The following is a 19,784-nucleotide window of genomic DNA, read 5'->3' as shown; positions in this document are numbered from 1 at the left end:
GATTGCGGCAATGCCAATCTAAGGGCTTGTCTACACTTACTGGTAGATCAGCGCTGCTGCAATTGACCTCTGAATTGATGGGGGAGCGCTCTCCAGTCGACTCTGGTAATCCACCACTCCGAGAAGAGTAAGGGAAGTTAATGAGAGAGCATCTCCTGTCGACATAGCATGGTGTAGAACCGCAGTACATTGACCTAAGCTACATCGACTCCAATTATGTTGTTCATGTAACTGGAATAGCGTAACTTAGGTCGACTTATCACAGTAGTATAAACAAGGCCTGAGAATGGGGAAAAGGGAATAAATAACCCTCTCATCATTCAGCAGCAAGCTTTTCTGACTGATATTGAAGTAGCATGAAGTGGCTTTGTACAAAGCTGGATATAAATATCTTTTTGTGAGGAAGGGAGGACAGATACGAGGAAACCCTTTTGAGAAGGCTTTGCTGTTCGGGACGCTGGAGAGTGCAAATGTTGGGTGCTGCCGGATTGTTGGGTGGAGTTGGAACAACCTCATGCTGAGGAAACATGGTCAAAGTAACATTGTAAAAAGTCACCTTTATTGGATTTTTTTTTCTAGCAGCCAAATCCAGTGGAGCAGCGTTACATGGAGCTCCTAGCATTGCGTGATGACTACATGAGAAGACTTGAAGAACTACAGATCACAAATAATTCCAAGATTTCCAATTCATCAACCTCATCAGCATCTCCCTCACAAATGATGTCCCATGTGCAAACTCATTTTTGAAGGAAAAAATGTTTGATTCTTTCTCTGAACATTGTAACCATAAGTGGTGCTTAATGTAGATCTATAGTACAAAAAGGAATATTTGAATGCCTTATATTGGACCTCTTCCTAACATGAAATTTTTTAGATTGTCTCCATAGTTGGAAGACTTGAAAGAGCATTCTCTTCAGTTCATTTGTGCCTTTCAGAACCTGTGGACAGGAACCATGTTATCCAACATGGAAAACTTATATGGGATGCGTTAGAAGTGTATTTTGTAAAAGTTTGATACAATTAGAAATATGATTTGATTTTTTTCATTGGTATGTATTAATTTATTGCATCGTTAGGTCCTGATCCTGCGAAGACATAACCATGTGCTTAATCTTATGCACTGTGAATAGTGCCATTGACTTCAGTGGGGCTATTCACAGTGTATAAATGTAAGGATGTGCATAAGTCTTTGTAGCCTTAGGGGCCTTAGACTTTTTGAGGCAAAAATGAGAGTTGTATTATCTTCTTGAACTTTCAAAAGCAAAGTGCTCAGAAATAGATTTTTTTTTCTAGTAAACTGAAAACTACTCCAGTTTTTATTGTTTAAAATAATTCCAAATCTGAGGACTTTAGGTGCCAAGAAACTTGTAATTAACAATTCAACTTGCTCAGTACGTATCCAAAAACAAGATAACTGTATAAAAAGGCTAACTTCTATATCATAGATGACGATTTTAGAATAAATGGATGAGGACTGTGGTGGCTTTGGGGAAAATAAGTTGCAAACTTTTTTTTTTTTAAAGTTAGCTGTGGAACACTACATATATTTTTGATTCTCGGTTCTGTCAGCAATATTTTCTGGATTTTTGCTTTCATTAATTTGCCAAAAATAAAGAATGGTTCTCAAGAAGACACACATAAATCTAAAAAATAGGATCCACAAAGACTTTGCTTAAATGTCCAACAGTAGCAATAAGCTTAGCTTTTATATGTTTTCTAAAATGAAACATGCCTATTCAGAGCAGTTCTTATACCAAAATAGTTTAAAATTCTTCAGATTATGGGTAATGAGTTGGGAACCTCTTAAATTTGTAGCTAGTGTATTTAATCTATTCCTTTAACAAATTTATTCTTTATCAAGTATTTAAAGGGATTTCAGTGTATAAGGTTTGCAGATAATAGATTGTGCATTGACTGAATCTTTCAACGAACTTGGTTTGAAGTTATTTCAGAGGCTTCTAGTGTTACATTTATAATTTGCTACTTTCAGGTATTTTTTCATTAGAATTACAAGCACTTAAGGCAGCACAAACCTTGCTACTTGATATTTTAATTCATATTTGCATATACTTGGAAGTTTTAATGATTTTCAGGCAACTGAGTACATTTTGCAATATAGGATTTGTAAAGGACTGTTCATAGATAATATAGTTATTTTAAAGGGATTGTTTGACACTTGAGGTTTCTACCTTTGTAAATTATTGTACATGTAAGTTTTGATCTACAAAATGTAACAGCAAAATACAATAGGATATGTATAAATTAAGTTTGTGTAAGTATATAAAATATAGTTTATTAGAAATTCTCCAGTTTTTGTAAAGTGTAAATATTTGGGTACAAAAGCTAAATTTAAAGCATAGAGTTCCATAAAAATCAGATAGTTTAGAGAACATTGGAACATTTTAGAAATAGTATTTTGCATAGAAATAAAAAAGCACCTCTTAATTTGATACAGTAAATATTATGCTAAGAAAATTGCACTGTTTTTTTTCAGGGAAATTCAGAATATTGCTTGTATTGTGTGTGTTCTAAGGACATATGGCTTACCTCCACTTATATTTGTCCTCTCAATTTTACTCTCCCCTGAATCTGTCTTTTATATATTATTCAGCATATGTATCTGGAGCAGCAGCTTTGAGTTCCCCTCCCCCCAAGATCTTAGCATGTTAAGATAAATTGGGTGCAGTACATCTAATGAACAAGGAAGCTCAAATTCATGGCTACTTATCCCTATGGCAGAGTATAACTTAAAATTTTAAAAACTATGCAGATTCTGATGTAATGGCCTTCTATTTGTATATGGTTTATAAAAAACTAGTTTTTTATTACAGTTTTTGAGAATTGTAGTAGTTGGATCAAACACACAGTAGAATCTTTTTCAGCAGTATGCAGGAGGAGTTAAGAAAATCTAGTTTTTACTTTGTAAACACTAAATGATAAACCTATTGTTTGGGAAAGTTTAATACAGTGAAAAGGATTTAATGCACTTGTTTCATTACATATATACAATTCATTTATATTGCCAATACAGTTGATACTGCATTTTTTATGTAGCTAGAGCTGAAATTCATTCTTTGAAAACCTCTAACTTAGCTATATGTTCACTTGGATTCTTTCTCAAGACAATGATTTAGAATAAAATCCTTGTTTTTAATTCTATTAAAATAGTAATTTTAAATACAAAAAAGAACCTTTCTAATTCTTTAAGCTTCTATTTGTTATAGGATGCTAACCTTTTAACCTTAACGTGACCATGGATATAGGTGTGAAAACTATGATCATTATTAATACACAGCTTTTTCTGTTTGTTTTAAGCTGCTTATTTAGGTCCTGATCCTGCAGTTCACTGCATGCTGGTGAACACTGAGGCTCCACATGGACACAGCAGTGGATTGTAGAACTGGGCCTTACACAGCAGTTAGCTCAATTGTGTTTGACCAAGGTAGTTATATGAAAATTGCCAAACTCTTAGTTTAGGGAGGGTGAATGAGAAGAGAATTTTTAGGCATTTTTAAGAGCAATGTTGGGCAGTCTTTTATTGTGCTATGTTTCTGCACTATACCATGGTGCTGAAATGACTGGAGTAAATCTTCATTGTGACAAATCCCCCAATACTTCTCCCAAAAAAAATTATTCTGCTTTTTCTTTTATATCAGACGGGGTTTAGACGTAAAAGATGAGGAAGCTGCACATACATACCATGCACCACTACTGTGATTACCACTGCCAGCTTCAAAATGTTGGTTTCCTTCTCCCATTCCTACCTGTATACTATCTCAAAGGCCTGGAATGACCACCCAGTTGTGTTACATCACTTCTTGGATGGTGTTCCAAGAAGGAGGAGTGCTAGCCAGAGACGGGCTCCACCTAACAAAAAGAGGGAAGAGCATTTTCACAAGCAGGCTGGCTAACCTAGTGAGGAGGTCTTTAAACTAGGTTCACTGGGGAAAGGAAACCAAAGCCCTGAGGTAAGTGGGGAAGTGGGATACCGGGAGGAAGTACAAGCAGGAGAGCACAAGAGAGGAGAGCTCCTGCCTCGTACTGAGAGAGTGGGACGATCAGCGAGTTATCTTAAGTGCCTATACACAAATGCAAGAAGCCTGGGAAACAAGCAGGGAGAACTGGAAGTCCTGGCACAGTCAGGGAATTATGATGTGATTGGAATAACAGAGACTTGGTGGGATCACTCACATGACTGAAGTACGGTCATGGATGGGTTCAGGAAGGACAGGCAGGGCAGAAAATGTGGGTATGTGTGGGGGTGCTGAAGTCAGGGATGGGGTCGTGGGGGGTGCAGGGCAGAGGGCTGGGAGTGTGTGTGTGGGGGTGCAGCGATCAGGGACGGAGTGTGTGGTAGGGTGTAGGTGTCAGGGCAGAGGGCTGGGGGTGTGGGGTAGGGTCGTGGGGGTGCTCCCAGCCCCCTGCCCAGAGCGGCTCACGGCAGGGGGCTGGAGGAGATATGCCCCGATTCCACCCCCCTTCCCCAAGGCCTCCTCCCCAGAGCAGTGAGTGCGCTGCGGCTGGCTTCTCCCCCTCCCTTGCAAAGGCCATCAGCTGATCTGGGGCAGAGAGGGAGAGGAGGAGGGGCAGGAACCCAGCACGCTGGGGGAAGAGGCAGGGGAGGGAGGAGCTTGCCTGCCCTGCAGCAGCAGCTGGCAGGACCAAGCTTCTTCATCCTGCCCCCGCGGTGGTGGTGGGGGGGCAGGATTTTTAATGGCGTGCTGCTGCCTGCTGGGGTCCCGGCCCTGCTCAGCCCACTGCCGGCCTGGGTTCGGCAGCTGGCTGAGCGGGGCCGGCAGCTGGGACCCGGCAGGCAGCAGCGTGCCATTAAAAATCGGCTTGCGTGCCATCTTTGGCACACGGGCCATAGGTTGCCAACCCCGATCTAGACTGTTCTCAGTGGTAGCAGATGACAGAACAAGGAGTAATAGTCTCAAGTTGCAGTGGGTGAGATTTAGGTTGGATATTAGGAAAAACTTTTTCACTAGGAGGGTGGTAAAGCACTGGAATGCGTTACCTAGGGAGGTGGTGGAATCTCCTTCCTTTGAGGTTTTTAAGGTCAGGCTTGACAAAGCTCTGGCTGGGATGATTTAGTTGGCAATCGGTCCTGCTTTGAGCAGGGGGTTGGAATAGATGACCTCCTGAGGTCCCTTCCAACCCTGATATTCTATGATTCGCACTAACTTTTCCTTATTCAAAACTCTTCTAAAAATTCACTTTTTACCCTTGTTGCACATTCTCTGCATCCCAACATCACAATACAGGTACACTGATTATAAACTAACTCCCTCATTGCTGTCTTCTCTGAACCTGTCTTTTAGACTGCTAACTCTTCAAGGCAGAGTCTTGCTTTTGTTTTGTACAGCACTGAGGATATTGGCATTGCTCAGCAAAACATTGTTATTTTGAAAATGTAGAGTTTTTAGCTGCTTTGTAAATGGCAAAATTGTTACAGTTCAGACTTATCAGATTGGGTCTCTAGCACACTATAATTCTTCATAATTGAGTGACTTGTAAAAGAGCATAAAATCCAGCTGCATGTATATGAGTAAAAGAAAAAGATGTCAGTATAAAAACCCCAGACTTCAACATCTGATTAAACCTATCTTGTTAGAGGGTTTTTTAAATACTTTACTCAAATATTGGAATGCTTTTCAATTGGTTTGGTCTCAAATCAATTTCTTTCACATGATTGGCATATTTGAACTAGCATATTTGCTAATTACTAAAGATGCTATTGCTTAAACATGTGTGCTTCTTAAAAATCTGTGTAAAAAGTATGAGAGCATCTCAAACTCCAGTTGAAGTTTATAAGCCTTGTTCTTTTTTTCTTTTCATTTGGCAGGCTACTTGGAACAAATGTTATGCAATCAGACTTTTTAACCAGATTCCTTAGAGTTCTTACTAAATTAAATCTACCACTGCCATTAGTGAAAATCTTTGATATCAACCCTACTTCCTCTTTACAGGAAGAGCTTGCTGCTCCAGTATCATCTTGTAATCTGATTGATAATAAAAGCTATGCCACCAGTTACAGAACAGAAGATCAATATACTTAGCGCAGTATACTCTTCCCCTCTTTCAAAACTGGCCATGTTATCAAAAGGATCAAAGTAAAAAATCTGTTTTATTTAGACTCAGTCATCCAGTAGTAACTTCAACACACTTCAAACTTCCCATAGTTAAAACTCCCTGAAATTTTGGGCATAGGCTACATTTGACATTTAAAAAAAAATTAAACCTGTTGAATCACTTTAATTAGTAGGTTAGTACCATAACTAAACAACCCTTTCATTAAAGTGAGATAAATGAGCTCCTCCAAGCTCTATTTAATAGAATCATAGAATATCAGGGTTGGAAGGGACCTCAGGAGGTCATCTAGTCCAACCCCCTGCTCAAAGCAGGACCAATCCCCAATTAAATCATCCCAGCCAGGGCTTTGTCAAGCCTGACCTTAAAAACGTCTAAGGAAGGAGATTCTACCACCTCCCTAGGTAATGCATTCCAGTATTTCACCACCCTCCTAGTGAAAAAGTTTTTCCTAATATCCAACCTAAACCTCCCCCACTGCAACTTGAGACCATTACTCCTTGTCCTATCCTCTTCTACCACTGAGAATAGTCTAGAACCTTCCTCTCTGGAACCACCTCTCAGGTAGTTGAAAGCAGCTATCAAATCCCCCCTCATTCTTCTCTTCTGCAGACTAAACAATCCCAGTTCCCTCAGCCTCTCCTCGTAAGTCATGTGTTCCAGACCCCTAATCATTTTTGTTGCCCTTCGCTGGACTCTCTCCAATTTATCCACATCCTTCTTGTAGTGTGGGGCCCAAAACTGGACACAGTACTCCAGATGTGGCCTCACCAATGTCGAATAGAGGGGAACGATCACGTCCCTCGATCTGCTCGCTATGCCCCTACTTATACATCCCAAAATGCCATTGGCCTTCTTGGCAACAAGGGCACATTGCTGACTCATATCCAGCTTCTCGTCCACTGTCCTTTTCCGCAGAACTGCTGCCTAGCCATTCGGTCCCTAGTCTGTAGCGGTGTATTGGGTTCTTCCGTCCTAAGTGCAGGACCCTACACTTATCCTTATTGAACCTCATCAGATTTCTTTTGGCCCAATCCTCCAATTTGTCTAGGTCCCTCTGTATCCTATCCCTGCCCTCCAGCGTATCTACCACTCCTCCTAGTTTAGTATCATCCGCAAATTTGCTGAGAGTGCAATCATCCGCAAATTTGCTGAGAGATCATTTATGAAGATATTGAATAAAACCGGCCCCAGGACCGACCCCTGGGGCACTCTACTTGACACCGGCTGCCAACTAGACATGGAGCCATTGATCACTACCCGTTGAGCCCGACAATCTAGCCAACTTTCTACCCACCTTATCGTCCATTCATCCAGCCCATACTTCTTTAACTTGCTGACAAGAATACTGTGGGAGACCGTGTCAAAAGCTTTGCTAAAGTCAAGAAACAATACCTCCACTGCTTTCCCTTCATCCACAGAACCAGTAATCTCATCATAGAAGGCGATTAGATTAGTCAGGCATGACCTTCCCTTGGTGAATCCATGCTGACTGTTCCTGATCACTTTCCTCTCATGCAAGTGCTTTAGGATTGATTCTTTGAGGACCTGCTCCATGATTTTTCTGGGGACTGAAGTGAGGCTGACTGGCCTGTAATTCCCAGGATCCTCCTCCTTCCCTTTTTTAAAGATTGGCACTACATTAGCCTTTTTCCAGTCATCTGGGACTTCCCCCGTTCGCCACGAGTTTTCAAAGATAATGGCCAGTGGCTCTGTAATCACAGCCGCCAATTCCTTTAGCACTCTCGGATGCAACTCGTCCGGCCCCATGGACTTGTGCACGTCCAGCTTTTCTAAATAGTCCCTAACCACCTCTTTCTCTACAGAGGGCTGGCCATCTACTCCCCATGCTGTGATGCAGCAGTCTGGGAGCTGACCTTGTTAGTGAAGACCGAGGCAAAAAAAGCATTGAGTACGTTAGCTTTTTCCACATCCTCTGTCACTAGGTTGCCTCCCTCATTCAGTAAGGGGCCCACACTTCCCTTGGCTTTCTTCTTGTTGCCAACATACCTGAAGAAACCTTTCTTGTTACTCTTGACATTTCCTCTTAATGTAATCTCAACATTAATAAATGAAATGCTAAAGCCCTCCTAAAGCCCCAGTTGCGTATGCCTCTGTCACTGGCACAAAGGAAGTGCCCCTTTCTCTGCTGGGCCTGCTCATTTTGTTCTTGCTCCTACTCAGGGGTAGAGGGGCTTGGAGTGCCTGTGAAGGAGGGATAGTAACAGTACGTGGAGCTTCCCTCCCCCGTAAGTGTGGTGTTCTCTGTAACCTTTTTTCCCCTCTTCACTTCTATTGTGCGTCTACCCTCTAGGCTAACCCTGGGCCCTAACTCAGATTTGAGCTTTACCCTCTAGGCTAACCCTGGGCCCTAACTCAGATTTGAGCTTAACCCCCCTTTCTCTCAACACACAAATCAGCGTGACTTCAATCCGATGCCAGGGCCCTGGAGGGAGGTGTGGGTCAGCACCCCAGTCGCTCTGTGACCAGCCCTCCCCTTTTGCAGCGTGGGTGGATGCAGCGCTGGCTGCCTGGGGCACCAGGGCGGCATTAAAACTAAGGTTTCAGAGTAACAGCTGTGTTAGTCTGTATTCGCAAAAAGAAAAGGAGTACTTGTGGCACCTTAGAGACTAACCAATTTATTTGAGCATGAGCTTTCGTGAGCTGTAGCTGTCCTTTTATTAAAACTAAGGTGACTGGCAGTAAGTGTGACAACTAGGGACGGGGGTGAGGGGTAATCGGAGCCTATATAAGAAAAAGACCCCAAAGTCAGGCCTGTCCCTATAAAATCGGGACCCCTGCTCACCCTAATTGAAAGAGCTGTGATCCCCAGCGCGCTCAGCTTTACAAGGCAAGCTGGCGGGGGGCAGGCTTGGTGTTCAGAGGGGAGCCCTGGAGCGCAGGGGCCGAGGGCGCTATGGGCGGTTGACCCCCTGGCCCCTTTGCAGACCCCCCCGGCCCTGGGGTGTGGGAAGCTCTTCCCCTGCCCCTCGCTGTGACGGACACAGGAGCGTCTCCCCCGCTGCGTGAGACGGGCGAGCGGCGCGGCCCGGCCCGGCCCAGCCCCGCTCAGGGGCGCTGCCTGGCCGCCCGCTCCCCGCCCTCTCGGCGCCGCGGAGGCCTGTGGGTAAGCGCCGCCGCCAGGTGACAGTTCCTGCCGCCGCCGGGGCCGGGCTGGCGGAGTGAGGCCCGGCGGGAAACCGGCAAATCCCGGCCGGAAGGATGGAGCGGGCGCCGGGGCCGGCTCTGGAGGGCGGCGGCGGCGGCGGGGCCCGCAGATCCGTGCGGCCGACAGGGTTGGGGGGCGCCGCCGCCGCCGCCGCCGCGGGCTCCCGGCAGCCCAGCGTGGAGACCTTGGACAGGTGAGCAGCCGGCCCTCCGTCCCGGGGTCGCTCCCAGTCCCGCTCTCCCTGGCGGGCGCTGCGGGGCAAGTCCCCCCCCACTCCCCCCCAGCCCGGCCGCCGGGGCTCGTCCCGCTTCGCGGGCTCCGGGTCCCCCGGGCACTAGTGCGGGGCCTGGATCAGCCGCCCGGCGGGGCGAGGGCAAATCCCAGCCGTGCGCGGGGCCGCGCTCTGCCCTGAGGAGACCCGCAGGCAGCGGCCGCGGCGGCACGAAGGCGGAGACCGGCGGGGGGACGTGGCCCAGCTGACAGGGCCCGGGCCTGTGGGGAGCCAGCGCCCCATTCCCCAGCCGGGCCCCCCTTCGTGGGCTGACCATCTCTGGGAGGAACATAACGGGCAGCCCTCGCTTGCGGTGTGGATAGCCGAGGGAGAGAGGGTACAGGTGAAAGAAAAGTAACTTCCCCGTGAGTTAGTGCAGAAAGTTTGAGACTGTTGTTGTACACCCCGCGGTGCCCTGTAGCTCACGGTGCAGCTCCAGCAAGGATGCGTTTGTGACATAAATCTGGAGATGGGCATTGTCACCTCACAAACAAATGCAAAACCATCCAGTTTGAGGGATGTACTTGATATCTTAAAAATGGGGAAAAGATTTATTCCCTAACTTACCTTCCTTAAGAGGTATCTGAGAGAGCGTTTAAAAGCTTCTAATACCTATGTATGTTACGTCAACAAAAACAAATCTAATATGCACAAACTGATGGATAATATGGGGGGAATGTGAGCAGCTGGAATCAAGCAAAAAGTGCACCAAAACAGTAATAGCATTGGGCTTCATATTAGCTTTAGACTGTGGTATCAGGGTAGTCTCTCCCCCTTTTTTTTTCTCCTTCCACCCTGACACACATTTAATGGGCTTGGAATGATAGGAAAGAATGATTTCTGGATAATATACTATAGCGGATGTTGCTTGATATCAAACTACTTTGTGAAAAGCATGTTGTTAAACTAGCAATATTTATTTATATAAGGGAAGTGAGGAGCCACTTTCAGTCTTGTTTTCAGACATTTATACATTTCTGCCCAATACCTTTTTGGGTTGAAGCTCCTCCTGCTCGTACCTTTCCAAAAGAGAATTTTCTTGCAAGTTCAGTAACATTTCCATTAGCTGTTAGAGTTATCAGAGCATGTGAGGAGAGTATCTTTTCAGTGGTTAAGATGGAAATTTGGACTTTAGATAATTAAAGAGTTGGTTATTTTAAAAATATTTTACCTATAGTGTTCAAAATATTTTTGTTCAGAAATTGGAAGAGAATAGTATTCCTTTGATACCAGTGGTAGGCTGGGGAGAGGGCATGCTATGCATATGTGAGGAACAGTACCATGGTACCAATAGTGAACCTTGCAGCTCCTGGCACAAAGAGGAAAGATTTTTATGTGCAGCTGCTGCAACATCAAAGCAAGCCTAGCCTGTGCATGAAGTGTGTCTCCTCCCTCCTATGATATTGACATTCATCATTGCTGTGATTCATAAGAACGGTCATACTAGATCAGACCAATGGTCTGTCTAGCCCAGTATCCTGTCCTCCAACAGTGGCCAGTGCCAGGTGCTTCAGAGGGAAAGAACAGAACAGGTTATCATCACGTGATCCATCCCTTGCCACCCATTCTCAGCTTCTGGCAAATAGAGGCTAGGGACACTTCAGAGCAGGGTTTTGCATCCCTGCCCATCCTGGCTAATAGCCATTGATGGACCTATCCTCCATTAACTTATCTGATTCTTTTTTCAACCCTGTTATAGTCTTGGCCTTCACAACATCCTCTGGCAAAGAGTTCCACAGGTTGACTGTGTGTTGTGTGATAAGGAGAGGGCCAGTAAGTAAGATCAAAGAGACAGGTGAGCAAAAGAGAGAGAAATACTATCATTAACTGGACTTGTAGCTAAAAATTCATACACTTCCACGGTATGCATCCGATGAAGTGAGCTGTAGCTCACGAAAGCTCATGCTCAAATAAATTGGTTAGTCTCTAAGGTGCCACAAGTACTACTTTTCTTTTTACACTTCCTCTGTTCCCCAAAATGTGGGTAGAGGTCTCTGCAGAAGACGCAAGTGAAAGTAAAATCCAGTTCAAGACTAACTATGGTAAAAGAGACTTCTCTGAAGCAGGAATGTAATTGACTTTTAATAATGAAACCATATATTAAGAAGTAGTTCTATGTAAAGTTTATGCAGCAAGGGAGAGAACTAATAAAATCCATGACTAAAAATTACTTGATGGTCTTCCACTTCAGATATGTAGCTGCTGCAGTGCTCACCACGCTTATCTTCAGCCAGCACCTCTTGAAACCCGTATGCTGTTTCTCATTATGGCACAGTGCAATTAGTGTGTGAAAGGCCTCTGAAGTGGTATCTTGTGCTCTTGATGAACAATCTGCCACGCCCCCTCAAATCCCAGTTTTACCTGTTTGTGCTATGTACATTTGTGATTTATTAGTCATTCACTTGTACCATTCTGGGAGTATCCCAGAATTCAAAATTAGCGTGTGTGTTTGTTCATTATATACTATTTTTAAAATGTATTGTACTTTCTGTTCCTGACTTCAATTAAAACACTATGTATACAGAAGAACCTCACCTCGCTAAAATGCATTAAATTGTTGAAGCGCAATCTGAGATTATACTGCTGTGCTTGGAGCAGGGACAACAGGGCAATGGGGAGCATCCTGTTACCCCCCCATCCTCTCATCTGACACTGAAATGTACTGAAATAGACCTAGGGCACTTAAAAGTGGCTGGTGTCAAATTACAGTGGATCCTCCCCAGTCTCCATATTTGTTAGTCTCTGAACTTCACCAATCTGCACTGTCCCAGTCTCACTCACACATTAGTCCAGATTAGTGAAATTCTGCTGTAGACTTGCCTGATGCAGTATCTTTGGGGGGGGTCTTGTGTGCTTGCTAAACTACAAGGTTCAGTAATGTGAAATGGGTCTCCCTGTCGTTAGCAAATGCAAAAAAGAAGATACAGCTAGGTAGAAAATTCCCTTGAGGAAGAGTTATACATATCTTTTCTTATTGTTTTAGAGGTGTTCCCTTAGAGAATATTTAATTTCTTTTTAAATGGCAGTGTTAGAATAGCTTCTATCTCTTAGGCCTTATTTGAATAATAGTGTCACATATATGAAATTCTTGAAAGCACTTAGGTCCTGGAAGCACTTGCTCAAAATAAATTATTTTTTATGGCCTTAAAGAGAAATATATGAATAGTTTTAACAATATCTGATAAGGGAATCAGGAGCTTCATGTCCCCAGGGCCCTGAACATTTTTGTAGATTAACAGTTGCACGTCTGAATCAAAATGAATGGCAAATTCCAGCATTCTTCTCTGTAATCTGCTCAGCAAAAAGGTTGTACTCTGTTCTTAAAGAGTATAATGTCATTAGTGTTTGTGTAATTGTTTGTTGGTTGTATTCATGTGGGGTATAATTAAATGTTCTCAGCACTTCCTCAGTGTAAAGTAGTAATCATTGCTAAATACTCTGAAATATTTATTTTGTTCTTGTAGCCCTACAGGATCCCATGTTGAATGGTGTAAACAGCTCATAGCTGCTACCATTTCTAGTCAGATTTCAGGTTCTGTGCCATCAGACAGTGTATCCAGAGATTACAGGGTAAGTGACATCTATCATTTGCGGAATACAAAAATAGTTGTTCAGTCTGTTGAAATGGGTGGGCAGGAAGCTTCTTGCTACTTTGATTTATCTACATGGCAAACACTTGAGTGGATCATTGCCCATCTGAGAGTCAAATGTCAGTTAACAGCGAATAGAGAGGTGCAAAGATTTTCTTTGTATTTTATCTCTCATTTAGAGTAACTTCACTGAGTTCTACAGAACAAAAGGTAGGTAGAAAAAGAAAGGAAACTTTGAAGGTGGTATTTTACAGTCATGGTGTGATTTTCTTCTTTCCTTTGATTTTTGTCTAGAAATTTTCTGGAAATTGGTTTCTTTTTTTAATTATAGGAATGAAACATTTGTTTCTTGGTTTGGAATCTTGTCTATGCACCATGCACTCAGGAGAAAGAATTGAGCTATGTGGATTTCACAAAAATTGAATATAATTAGCCTTGGTGAATATTAAATGAGCATATCTTCTCCAGGTGTGAAAAGAACATTTACCTATTTTTACTTTTCTTCCTTTGTTTTGATGTGACATGTCACTATTTGTGGAACGATGTCCCTTTATAAATCAGAACAGACTTTCTCTTGTTTGTTTTCTCATCCAACAATATAGATGTCATTGAGACAATGATTATGCAATGTCTTAGCTCTGATTAGAATCTTTGGGTTTTTTCCTCCCTCCCTTTTCATGCTCTCTTCTGTTTCCCTACATAGAATCATAGGACTGGAAGAGACCTCGAGAGGTTATATAGTTCAGTCCCCTGTGCTCCTGGCAGGACTAAGTATTATCAGGAGCAGTGCGTATTAAATCTCTCTTGCACTGCAAATTGACACAAGTGTTATCTCTGTTTCCAGTCCCCATAAAAGTCCAAAGTTGCTGTTAAGTTCAGGTCTTCCATGTGCTTTATATTCTCTTTCTTCCCTGGAATTAAAACAAAATTGTGTGTTCTGGATGCAAAGTGTCTAAATAAAGATTTTATCTTGTTTGCTTTAAACTGGAGTTTAAAATAGTCTACCAATGCTTTCTGGGTTTAAAAGACCTTGAATGCTCTGTACAAACAGCATATTTCCTTAACTTCTGTGACTGCAGGTCAAATTCAGCGTGAGCTTGAAGATGAAGTTACTAACTGTATTTGATCTTAGTCTATTTAAAACTTCACCTCACAGAGTTTGTCACTATGTTGGCACAGTCAGCAACTTGTACTCAGAAAAAGCTTAGCTCTTCTATACTCTGGCAGCTGAATTGCAAATGCTCGCTCTGGGTCAAGGCTGATGTCTTTGATAAAGCATTGTGGGAAACCTTGCATTACAACTGTCTGTTGTATTTGCCCTGTAGATCAAGGACTTCATTTTAGCAGAATCCAAGTCTGCGAGTTTAGTGTTCAATTCACCATTTGAGTTATTATGCATTCCTCCAGAGGAGAACCAGTTTTTTAATCTAAATAGTCTGGTTCTCTATTCCAGACTGATCTTGCACATTACTTAAAAGGGAGAAATATTTTGAGGCCTAATGAGCAGCATTTAAATCTATCTCATTCTCTGTCTGTTACAAATAAAAAAAAAATTAAACCTTTCTATGCTCAAAATCCCCGTTGTTTATAAATTGTATTTAACATTACATGTCTATGAAAGGATAGAATGAGCTAAACTCCCACATTTGCAAATCACATTGCAGAGTTTCTAATCATAAAATTTTATTTACCTATCCTGAATAATAATGCATATTTTTTTTTAAAAGCTAAGAAGCTATTATATGGTGTTTTCAAAGTGCTGCTTTGGAAAAGGGCCTCCTTTGCATTATAACCTCTCTTTCAGATGCTTAGTTCTACTGTCATATTGCCTCCTGATTGCCATGGAATATCCAAGGTTTTACATATTTCCGGAAAATCAGTTGACTACTGCATACACAATATGTTTTAAATGTCACAATTTGTTTTTAAAGTGGGTGAATTTAATGTATGTGTAAGTGAGAAACTTTGTATAGCAGTAACTAAAATCAAGAGCAACATGGGCAGATGCTGTGCAAACTTCTTCACACAGTTGTCAAAGCATCTGAGTCTTTAATTGCAACCTTCCTATTCTGGTCTTGGGTAAATCATGCCAAATAGCACTAATTTTTGTATGGCTTTCTTTAAGGATGAGGTCGCCATGCTTGCTTCCTCCTATGATCCAAGTAAAGTATCCAGAGATACCTCACACAGTTTTCATCACAATTTTGATATGCATCTGCATTAGCATTTCTCATTTTGAAAATGGATACTGTACCTTTTAACTAATACAAAGTTAATTAAGTTTAGGCAATAGAATATGTATTGACTTGTGCATTTATCCAATAAATTTAACTTACCATATTTACACAATAGATTGTAATGGTTGTGAAGTAATCATTCAAGTTGATCAGCTAGAATGTCCGTGTAAAACTGGCCAACATATTAAATGAAAAAGTTGTTATAGATGAGTAAATGGCAAACAAAAGAGAATCCATATGATTATAATATAATAGTGCCTATAAAGCTTTCCATCTGTCGATATCACAGTGCTTTTTGAAGGTGGGTGAACCTCATTAGCCTCCTCTTACAGATGAGGAAGCTGCGGTGTAGAATGGCTAAATGACTTTCACAAGGTCACCCAGTCAGCAAAGGAAAGCCAGTTTCTAGACTCGCAGACTGGTACCCTCTCCATTGAACCACACTGCATTCAGTGCCTTTTAAAATCTTGATTGGCATTTAAAGAACATAACACATCAAAGAAACCATATAGGTAGCTGACTTCTAAATTTGTGTTCAGAGTTGTTTGCGTGCCCAAATTGGGTACTTAGTCTGTCTTCCCAATTTGTGAGCAGATTTTTGATTATACAAATGTAAAGGCAGTTTTGAAAATGTGCCCCTAAGTTTTTTTATTTAAATTTCTAGTACAAAAACTGAGACTTAAAGCAGGAATATAGTCCTGAATTGCAGTGCACTGTTACAGAACTTCTGTCTTCAAGGCTGAATAAAACTGTGAGCAAGAGAGAGCAAATATACTCCTTTCTGAATTTCATTCAGCCTTGCTAATTAAAGTTCAGAAGAAGCTTTGAGGTGGATACTTGCTCTTCATGATTAGTTTAAAAATATACAGTTTGGGGCCATTGTCGATGTGGATTGCTCAGAATACAACTTGCCTTCATTACAAAAGCAAGCAATTGCTAGACCTGGTTGATCAGGAGGTGCTGTTGAGTCATCTGTGGGAATGAATGCGATAGCTTAAACTGTTCATGTTCAGGCCTAATGGGTAGAGTCTAGTGGCTTATAATTCTTGCTCTTCCTGAGGGCTCTTGCATCACGGTCTCAATACGAAGGTTCTCTTCTGTCATTCCTTCTGCTCAACATGTGTGTGAGATCACTAGGGGCAACAATTCCCCTTTTTGATTGAATCTACATCTTTTAGTCTGCTTGCTTTCCCAGTGTCTGGCCTACTTAGCCGTGGGTGAAAGCTAACTAGCTGGCTTAAGTTCAGCCCAAAAAAATCAGAGGCGAAGTTGTAGTGAAAGCATATCTAGGAATAAGTGTAATGATGGGGTGGGGGAGGATTATTATTGTAGCCTTCCTTGAGGGGCTGTTCCACCCTTGGTCTTGTCAATATGCACACTCAGGAGTCTCTTTGCTCATTGCTGCTGCTGAATTCATAGGTAACAGGATGCTGCAAAATGCATTCTGCCCTAGCTAAAACTTCTGAGTCACTCTGATGCAGACCTCACCACGATTATCTGTGACTTGGTCACTCTGGTCTGGGCTATTTTAAAGTGCTGTACCCTTGGAAACTGCCTACCTCTTTAGCTAGACAGGCAGATTTGAATACATAACATCAGTTTTCTTGACAGGTTTCAGAGTAACAGCCGTGTTAGTCTGTATTCGCAAAAGGAAAAGGAGTACTTGTGGCACCTTAGAGATTAACCAATTTATTTGAGCATAAGCTTTCGTGAGCTACAGCTCACTTCATCGGATGCATACAAGCATTCTTACAACTACAGTACCCACCTGTGGAAGTGAAGAAACAGATTGATAGAGCCAGAAGAGTTCCCAGAAGTCACCTACTACAGGACAGGCCTAACAAAGAAAATAACAGAACGCCACTAGCTGTCACCTTCAGCCCCCAACTAAAACCCCTCCAACGCATTATTAAGGATCTACAACCTATCCTGAAGGATGACCCAACACTCTCACAAATCTTGGGAGACAGGCCAGTCCTTGCCTACAGACAGCCCCCCAACCTGAAGCAAATACTCACCAGCAACCACATGCCACACAACAGAACCACTAACCCAGGAACCTATCCTTACAACAAAGCCCGTTGCCAACTGTGCCCACATATGTATTCAGGGGACACCATCACAGGGCCTAATAACATCAGCCACACTATCAGAGGCTTGTTCACCTGCGCATCCACCAATGTGATTTATGCCATCATGTGCCAGCAATGCCCCTCTGCCATGTACATTGGTCAAACTGGACAGTCTCTACGTAAAAGAATAAATGGACACAAATCAGATGTCAAGAATTATAACATTCATAAACCAGTCGGAGAACACTTCAATCTCTCTGGTCACGCAATTACAGACATGAAAGTTGCGATATTACAACAAAAAAACTTCAAATCCAGACTCCAGCGAGAAACTGTTGAATTGGAATTCATTTGCAAATTGGATACAATTAACTTAGGCTTGAATAGAGACTGGGAGTGGCTAAGTCATTATGCAAGGTAACCTATTTCCCCTTGTTTTTTCCTACCCCCCCCCCCCTCAGATGTTCTTGTTAAACCCTGGATTTGTGTTGGAAATGGCCCACCTTGATTATCATACACATTGTAAGGAGAGTGATCACTCTAGATAAGCTATTACCAGCAGGAGAGTGGGGTGGAGGGAGGTATTTTTTCATGCTTTGTGTATATAAAAAGATCTTCTACACTTTCCACAGTATGCATCCGATGAAGTGAGCTGTAGCTCACGAAAGCTTATGCTCAAATAAATTGGTTAGTCTCTAAGGTGCCACAAGTACTCCTCATCAGTTTTCTTGGCTTTCAGATGGCTCCCCATCAGCTTGTGCACTTCAGATTGAATGATTATCTATTTTTTGTTTCTTAAAATGTCTGTTGGTATGTCCCTGAATCCATATACACAAAAGCAACACATACAGTTTTTAAAAAATTCTGAGTATCATGGCTCCCTCTCCTCTGTGTTCCATGGTGGGAGTTTCACTCCACCACAAAGCTTTTGCAAAAATACAAAGGTCAGGAGGGAACATATTGTGCTGCAAAGGGGAATGTGGAATTTGAAGCATGTTGAGCTTGCTTTTTCTTGTTAGACTTGTACTAATGTGCCATACACAAGCAGCATACTTGGTTTTGGGGGCAATCTAACTCTCTAAATTCATAGTGTCTTATGTAAATCTCACCTGACTGAAAACTTAGTAATAACGTGGTGGCCTTGAATGAGGTGGCATTAGTGGAAAGCACTTAGATAATAATGGCTGCCTAGAAAGTTTTGGAAGTAAGTTAGGGAAAAGTTAGAGCTAACTACACTCCGGTGTTTGACTCAGAAGTGTAGGGCCATCATTTGTCATAGCTATTATTGTGGGCTTACTATATACTATCCAAAAGGATTGCTAAATCCTTCAATTTTTCACTAGTATGTTGTCACTGAATAAAAAGATGCTTAGGACCTGATTTCAAGAGCTTGACTCCCATGTAGACATTAAAATGAAGTGTCCAGATTTTTAAAAGTGCTCAGCACACTTTGTTGAATGCATAGGGAGCAGCTGTGTATTGTGCAGTTTTGAAAATCTTGCTACTAATTTAAGTACCAGAGTGGGAGTTGAGCTCTTCTGAAAATCTTATCTGCTGCCTGATGTCGTCTCTGTCACAAAGCAACATTTGAATGCACATTTTGTTGGATAACATTTTGTATTTTAACTAACAGGTATACAAGAGGCCTGATATACGGGTAAGAATACATTTGGCTATTGGCAAAACAGCCTCCTACCTGTTTGTCTTTTGTGCTGTGTTGAGAACTTAGCGTGCCTAGTGTTCTTTTTTATGTCATTAATGTTTTTTATGAACCAATCAGACCATTTTGCTATGCAGCTCAACAGCTTGTTTGCCATTGCAATCTTTTCATGAGCAGTAAAAGCCAATGTGTGAGAGAGCCGTATATTTAAGTTATGTTACAAATGTGCAGTACAAACTTCAGTTTTATTATATTAACTCCGACAAACGGATGCTCATGACTGATGCTTACATGGTTTGGACTACAGAGCACTGTATTAGTGAGTTTAATGTGTTATCTATGCTAAAGAATTTCAGTAGTAGTTTGTGGAAAAACAGTAAGTCTTTGTTTATTCTATTTAAATAAGATTTCAATTCATGTTTGCATTCATACATGTTTTACCTTAATTGATACAGCCGTTGAGCAAAATAGAAAGTTGGGATTGAAGTTAGATGCAATGACCTACATCTTTTTTATGATAATTTTAGAGGCTGGGTTTTATCCAGTGTTTAATGATATAAAAATTCATAGCTTTCTCTTTCACTTTGGAACATTAATCAATTGAGAAAAGAGAGGGTTAATAGTCTGATTTTATTCTCTAAATATTTTAACCCTGTCATTCAAACAAGGATTTGCATTTATTAAAAAAATCAGTT

General features: G+C 42.0%; 2 protein-coding genes across 14 annotated transcripts in view; both read left to right on the top strand.

Annotated features, from left to right (window-relative positions):
* The window catches only part of MTM1 (myotubularin 1), a 78,563-nt gene extending 75,373 nt beyond the window's left edge, over window positions 1-3,190 (top strand). For all 8 annotated transcript variants that reach the window (XM_077826155.1, XM_077826149.1, XM_077826152.1 and 5 more), the window contains one exon: window positions 580-3,190. In XM_077826155.1, the coding sequence (XP_077682281.1) occupies window positions 580-747 (168 nt within the window). In that variant the 3' untranslated portion in view covers window positions 748-3,190. The remainder of the gene's footprint in view (window positions 1-579) is intronic.
* Window positions 3,191-9,231: 6,041 nt separating this feature from the next.
* Window positions 9,232-19,784, top strand: part of MTMR1 (myotubularin related protein 1) — a 51,199-nt gene continuing 40,646 nt past the window's right edge. For 3 of the 6 annotated variants that reach the window (XM_077825963.1, XM_077825965.1, XM_077825961.1), the window contains exons 1-3: window positions 9,234-9,452; window positions 12,995-13,100; window positions 19,063-19,086. In XM_077825963.1, coding sequence (XP_077682089.1) covers window positions 9,313-9,452; window positions 12,995-13,100; window positions 19,063-19,086 — 270 coding nt within the window. In that variant the 5' untranslated portion in view covers window positions 9,234-9,312. Of the gene's footprint in view, window positions 9,453-12,994; window positions 13,101-19,062; window positions 19,087-19,784 lie in introns of all 6 variants that reach the window. The other 3 variants (XM_077825964.1, XM_077825962.1, XM_077825967.1) reach the window with 2 other exon arrangements.

The sequence above is a fragment of the Eretmochelys imbricata genome, chromosome 9 (genome assembly GCF_965152235.1).
Source record: "Eretmochelys imbricata isolate rEreImb1 chromosome 9, rEreImb1.hap1, whole genome shotgun sequence".
Classification (NCBI taxonomy): Eukaryota; Metazoa; Chordata; order Testudines; family Cheloniidae; genus Eretmochelys; species Eretmochelys imbricata.
The sequence above is the reverse complement of the archived record's forward strand: the minus strand, read 5'-3'. Positions and strand labels throughout refer to the sequence as shown.